The sequence below is a fragment of the Helianthus annuus genome, chromosome 17 (genome assembly GCF_002127325.2).
Source record: "Helianthus annuus cultivar XRQ/B chromosome 17, HanXRQr2.0-SUNRISE, whole genome shotgun sequence".
Classification (NCBI taxonomy): domain Eukaryota; kingdom Viridiplantae; phylum Streptophyta; class Magnoliopsida; order Asterales; family Asteraceae; genus Helianthus; species Helianthus annuus.
Window position 1 is genome coordinate 89584169 of NC_035449.2, and position 6675 is coordinate 89590843.

General features: G+C 39.2%; 1 protein-coding gene across 1 annotated transcript; it reads right to left on the reverse strand.

The window, feature by feature from the left end:
• Positions 1 to 5817: 5817 nt before the first annotated feature.
• LOC110924515 lies at positions 5818 to 6138 on the reverse strand. The gene has a single exon (XM_022168517.1). The coding sequence runs from the start codon at positions 6136 to 6138 to the stop codon at positions 5818 to 5820; it is 321 nt and encodes a 106-aa protein (XP_022024209.1).
• Positions 6139 to 6675: the final 537 nt, after the last annotated feature.

Here is a 6675-nt window from a genome sequence, read left to right on the forward strand (position 1 = left end):
TTGTTGATTGATTTTTCTTTTACTCTCAGCACTGCTTTTAGATGAACATTTTCTTTATGAGTTTTACCATTTCGATCATCACTATCTTTCATTGTGCTTTTGAGTTTTTCAAACTTTTCAGAAATCTGACGGTTTTCAATAATTAACTTTTCATTTTCATTTTTAACTCTTTCATGATCAATTTTATCATTTTCAATTTGATTAGTTAATTCTTTTATCTGTTTAGTCAAAGCTTTAACTCTTTTGTCACGCTCAAGAATTTGATTCTCAACGCTTCTGACTTTTGCTGTCAGATCCTCAACTCTCTTACTGTTGAGATACGTGACTGTATTACAAAATTTGCACTCTTTGTTGCAATTTTTGCAATCAACATTTCCATCAATTTTCTTACCTGACGCATTTGTTGACAAGTTTGAACTGACCTGGCTTTTTGACTCAGACACGGGGTTAGAGTCTACCTCAAGTACCTTAGCAGCCAACACTTTGTCAGCCATTTTTCCAATATTCTTAGCAGTCAACTCCTGCGTTGTGTCAATAACCCCAGTATCAATCTTCTTTGACTTCTCTATTTCTTTTTTCTCCTTTTTCTCTTTCTCTTCTTTCTCTTTCTCGTCTCCAGTTCCCCACCATTTATTCTGCCAATAATCATCTTCATCTTTGAACTCCTTGATTATGGCTTCCAGATCAAGAGTTTTGTCATCAACAGCAATATTTCCAGATGGATCAAGATAACACTCTCTGTCCGGATGCCATCTTCTCGCTCTCTTCACTTCCAAATAGATACCAGATATTCGAATTATTCTGTTTTCAGCCAACATTTTTCTGTGTCTGTACTTCTGCTCTTCAGTTCTGTTGTCTTTCCACGGAATAGGTTCAGTTTTCGCCATGAATGCGTAACCAACCGCATCTTCCTCCGGTAGAACCTCTTGACTCCAATCATACCCCTCATCATCGTAAATCACCGCAAGAGCTCTAGATTTCTCTTTGTTGTCTTCAACCTGCTTCAATCTAGGCGGCTCAGATTTATTCTGATGATATATCGCCTTCTTGTAGTAATCCTCTCTGAAAGGGTTCTCTGACTCATCAGCATATGTGTTTCTGCATTCTCGCTTGAAGTGACCTTTCTGCTTACACTTGAAGCACGTCACCTTGGACTTATCAAAACCCAGCTTGGTAGATGGACCACCAATTGTCTTCCTGCCGGTTATTTCCATGCAACGCTGTGCTCGACGAACCGCACTGGCAATGCACCAACGAATATCGATTAATTCCATTTCTTCAGGATCTATTTGATCATAGTCCTCTTTTGTTAAGTTGGTGTTGCCTATCTTCCCTGCTACTAACCCTTCATAAGACTCCAACACAGATGCTAGAAAGATCATCTGCTGTTTAGCCGATTCCTCATCAAAATTCTGAGCATTCTTTAAGTCTATTGCGATGTTGCATTGAAACTTTGCATCAGAATGACTTGCAGATGATGAAGATCCACTGTGATAACCACTGTGATTTCCACTGCTTTGACCACTTTGACTTTCTTTGCTTGCTGTGGACACATTCTCAGCAGTAAACGCAGTCTTGGGAGAAGTTGCTTTTGGCATCATGCTTTTTGGATAATACAAATCCAAATTCTGCTGGGAGGATAAGTGATTGACTTTGTATGTCTTCTTCAGTTCCAACTCGTGACTTTCAAGTCTCTCAATCAACAAATCCACAGTCAACTTTGTAGGCTCGATAGTGTTTTTCAGCATCAGCGCATAATATCTCCAATCCATCTCGTCTGCTAATGAATCGAACAGTTTGTCGATAAGCTCATCCTCGGGATATCTGATATCATGTCTTGCTAATTCCAACTTCAGATGACCAAACCTTTCTATCATTTTACAGACTGACTCATTCTTTAAACAGCCAAACATATCAAATTCTTTCCTAAGAAGTATCTTTTTACTTTTCACAATTTCAGCACTTCCTAGACATTTTGTTTCTAGCTTTTTTCCAGAGATCTTTTGCATTTGTATAATCGATCAATGAGATTATGTCTTCTCGGACGGACTGAAATAACAATGCCACGCACTTCTGCTCAGCTACAAATGATTCAATCTCCTCAGCTGATGTTAAAGTTTCACCATTTTTGTTTCCATCTTGATAACCAGTTTTCAGACTCCTCCAGCTGGGAAATGCAAATGCCATCAGCCAATCTTCAAACTTTCTTGACCACCGACTGTATTCCTCGATAGCCATTAGCTTTGGAGGTTTATTGAATGTTCCGAAGGCACTTTCCGATTCCCAAGCTTCCTTTTTCTTCACATTCGACGGATTCTCATTGTTTTTGCTTGTAGATGAATCGTCTCCTGAATTTCCAGAAAATGCATACAAGTCGCTGAATGGATTCAAGAATATATCATCCATCTTGAGTGTACCTGCAAAATCAGCAATCACTTAGAAAAATTTTCGAGATTTTGAAACACAATGACACAAAAGCGAAATAGCAGATTGATAGAAAAGCGAAATCAGACTTGTCCGTATGAGCGAAACCACTAGTGTCCGTATGAGCGAAACCACTAGTGTCCGTATAAGCGAAATACCCAGATGTCTCTATGAGCGAAACTATCAAGTTCGTAAAAGTGAAACCAGGTAATTTCGAGCGAAACCTATGTATTTCGAGCGAAACCTGCGATGTCCGAATAAGCGAAATAGGTACTTTCGAGTGAAACCCCTTCGTTTACCGTAAAAGCGAAACCCCAGTTTTAACCAGTTTTTACCATTTTTTAAGCCGTGTTTTAATCTGATTCTTTCTAGGGTTTGTTAATTGTATGTTTTACACGTTATACTAAAAAATCAAGCCATTTCAACCATAGGAACCAGTTCAAAACGAAAAAGTATGAGAGAAAGTGAGTAGAAATGAGAGAATCTGGTAGAATCAAGCTGTAGTAGTATGAACTCCTCATCCTGAGCTCTGATACCACTTGTTGGACCGAGTTGCGAACCTAAACAGTCAGTTGAGAACGTTCATCTTCACATACAAAGGCGGAATCAATGCACATGAAGTTACACAGCTTTTCCTTTTCAATTCCTTTTCTTTTATTGCTTTCTGATTCAATTTTGACAGAGTTTGGTTACACAAGCAATGACTAGGTTCTGCTCCAACGTACACGACTGTATGACCAGGTTTCACTCCAAACTGCTATATATAGTCCCTGTGGTTTCACTCATATGGACTGCCTTAAGAGCGAAACCCCATGATAACCCTAAGAGCGAAACATCCTTAATGACAAATAAGCGGAACCTCTAATGTGACCAAATAAGCGAAACCTCAACATAAAACCCTAAATTTGACTTTCAAGCTCCTATGTTGACCTAACTTGACCTAAGACATAATGCAGACGAAGTCAACAGACATTCCATGCATCAACATATATTATTTTTACCCTAAAAATAATATATCTCTAGTTCACAAAATAATCAGATAATCACACAAGTGTTTTATTATAAAATATATATTCTAAATATATATTTAACAAATTTTATTTACGAAAATCCACCTCCGGTACTTGGTATTTTTTTGTAATAAAAATCATGGCGAAGTTTAATTTGAAAACCAAGTTAAAAATATATTTTGTAAACGCTTGTTAGAAAGATATTTCTAAGTGTTGAAATTCTAGAAAAATTTCGCCAAAGTTTCCTCTGTAAATGGAGGTGTCCATGCTTTTTAGCATATCATTTTCTTTTGTAAAAATCATTCCAACAACCATCAATCAACAACATACAATTTTTAACCACTAATCTTGACAAAATAGGCCTAAATCACAAACTCATGAACTTGAAAGTTTGTAAAGATATGTAGTAAGTTCTATCATGCTTAGTAGGTCTTGTTACCTTTAAAAACATGATTAGTTTCTTAAAAACTTTATTTTTAAAGAATTTGAAGTTTCACAACTTCTAGTCATGATTTACAAAAATGTTTCTTTGTTAAATTTTCTTGTTACACAAGTGTTCATACACTTGTTTATTTACCAAGAATGCTTTTAGTTCATACAAGATCCGGGTTATAACAAAACTAGTATTTTTTTACTTGGTTCTTCCGAAAAACCACTTGCAGCTCTTTAGATCTACAAGTTTAGAATCTTATTTTTCAAGAAAAATTATATTTATTCAAGTTCAAGGTTCATGTATGGATGGATTCATCATCTTTCATATTTCTAAATTTTACATCCTACTAGTTTATGTTCTTAAACATGAACTAGTATGTCTAGATGATGATCCATCTTGCTTCTACTAACAAACAACATGTAATAATCATAACAACACAAGATCAACATGATTTCAGCATCATTCTAACACTACTTCATCTTTTATCCATTCTTTATCCTTTATGTTCATAGACTTTGATTATGTTCTTTGGGGTTTCTTAATATTTATCATTCTTTCAACTATTAACCACCAAAAATAAGAACAAGATGATGATTTAAGGCACTTACTACTAGCACAAGGCTAGGGGAGTTTCAAAGCGTAAAAGTGGTGGATAAAAGAAAACGAGAGCGGTCCTTGAGCTTCCGAGTGCACCAAGCTTACTTGTTGGACCTCTTGCACCTTTGGATGTATGGAAAATGCTTGAATGGAAGGTTGATGGTGGTGGTATGGTGGATGGAGGTGGCGGCCGAAACAAGGAAGGAGGAGAAGAGTTTGGAGCTTGTTGATGGGTGTTTGAGGAGAGAAGGTGAAGACCTCATGTGTTAATTTATAAACCAAATTCCATGTTTATCCAACATATAAAATGTTTCTAATCCTCCAACATAACCCATTAAAATAATGAAAAGAATGTGGGGGTGTCCCCCACACCGTGTAACCGTCAATTAGGGGGGGGGGTATGGGGTTGGGTTGTAATGAGGTAACTAACTAGTTAGGATTTAATTGTTAAGTTAGTATATTAAGGTGTGTTATGTAATATAAGGTGTGTTAGGGTGTTCGGGGACCCTAACTAGCTCAGAAAAGTAAAAACAATGTATTTGGCAATATTTTTATGTTCCGGGTAAAGTCTGGTTGTTCGGTTGGGTGTTGATCCGTTAAAGTGCTAAATTAGTCGTTAAAGTGTCTTTTATATTACTTTTAGTAACACATTAAATTCCCAACACTTTGGAAAGTGTCTAGGACTATTTTGCCAAGTTTTTGCACTTTTCTAGCATTGTTAAATGTTGAATTTTGCTATTTAGTGCAGAATTCTGCACTTAAAGTATGTTTTAGGCACTTCCGGTCACTATAACTATCTCCTAGTGAGGCAGTTTTATGGTCCTCACCTCCCTACACTCTCTACTAGTGTAGTATTCCATTCCTGGCTCATTCTGGCCTCAAAAATATGTCTTTCTAGGTGCTGGCATTGTCAGCATGTTTCTGGGTTATCCGCTCACTGTGCTAACTGTGCTTTGTGCATCAAATTTGTCACTATTGTTTGTGTGTAAATAAATAGAGTGACAGTATAAAATGTGATGCATGAGTATGTATGTATCAGAAATCAGAAAGCAGTTTAATCATAATTGTAATCAGGCACAGTAATTAAGCACTAGTTAAATATTAATTAATTTGTACGGATATCGGGATTTGTGAGGGTTGTCACAAGTTGGATCCTGCACTTTCAATCAACCACTGTCGCCATCACCGCCAACACCGCCACCCGCCGTCGCCGCCCGGCCACCGTCGACCACCGCCACCGCTACCACCACCCTGACACCCGCCGCCACCGCCACCCACTGTTGTCGCCACGCTCCGCCATCAACCATTGGCGCCACCGCCACCGTCGATCATTGAAACCACCCGCCACCACCACTAATCATCACCACCCACTACCACTACCACCGACCATTGCCACCAACATCCCGCCACTAGCCCTGACCAGCGTCGTCGTCGTAACCTACCACTTTCGACCACCGCCACCCATCGCCGCCACCACCCTCCACCATCGACCACTGGCGACACCGCAGACCACCACCCACTGTTGTCGTCGCCACCTCCCTCCACCATTGACCACTGGCGACACCACCGACCACCACCCACTATTGTCGCTGCCACCTCCCTCCATCGAGCACCGACGCCACCGTCGACCACCGCCGCCTCCACCCACTGCCACCGACCGCCGCCACCACCCATCGTCGATTTTATTCATTCGTCTTTTTATGCCTACTAAACAATACAAGGTAATGATTCATTCAATTTTCATATGGTAACCAAACAAGACCATGGAATGATAATGATCCATTTTATTCCTTTGTCCATTCCATTATCTCGTCCATTCTATTACCCCATACCAAACAGACCCTAAAGGAACAAAAGGAAGCAGGAGTTGAGCATGGGACTCAAACCCAGGTCACCTACTGAAGAGGAGCACACCACTAGAGTAGAATAGATGTACATGTGTTTAACTTCAACTTTTATTTTTAATTAATTTATTAACAGAACACTGACAAATACTTATAGGCATGGTTACTCTTCGTGACAACCAAATTGCACACACTTCGAACATGAATTTGTAAGTGTTATTCCTTACGGTGAGAGGGGCACTCATCTCTTAGGGGAGTGACCTCTCTTACACACACCCAATCAGCACGCGCCACGTCAACTCCCCTCTTAAGTCCTCATTTTGCATTCAAACGTTGGCATCACTCCACTCACACAATTATCTACTAC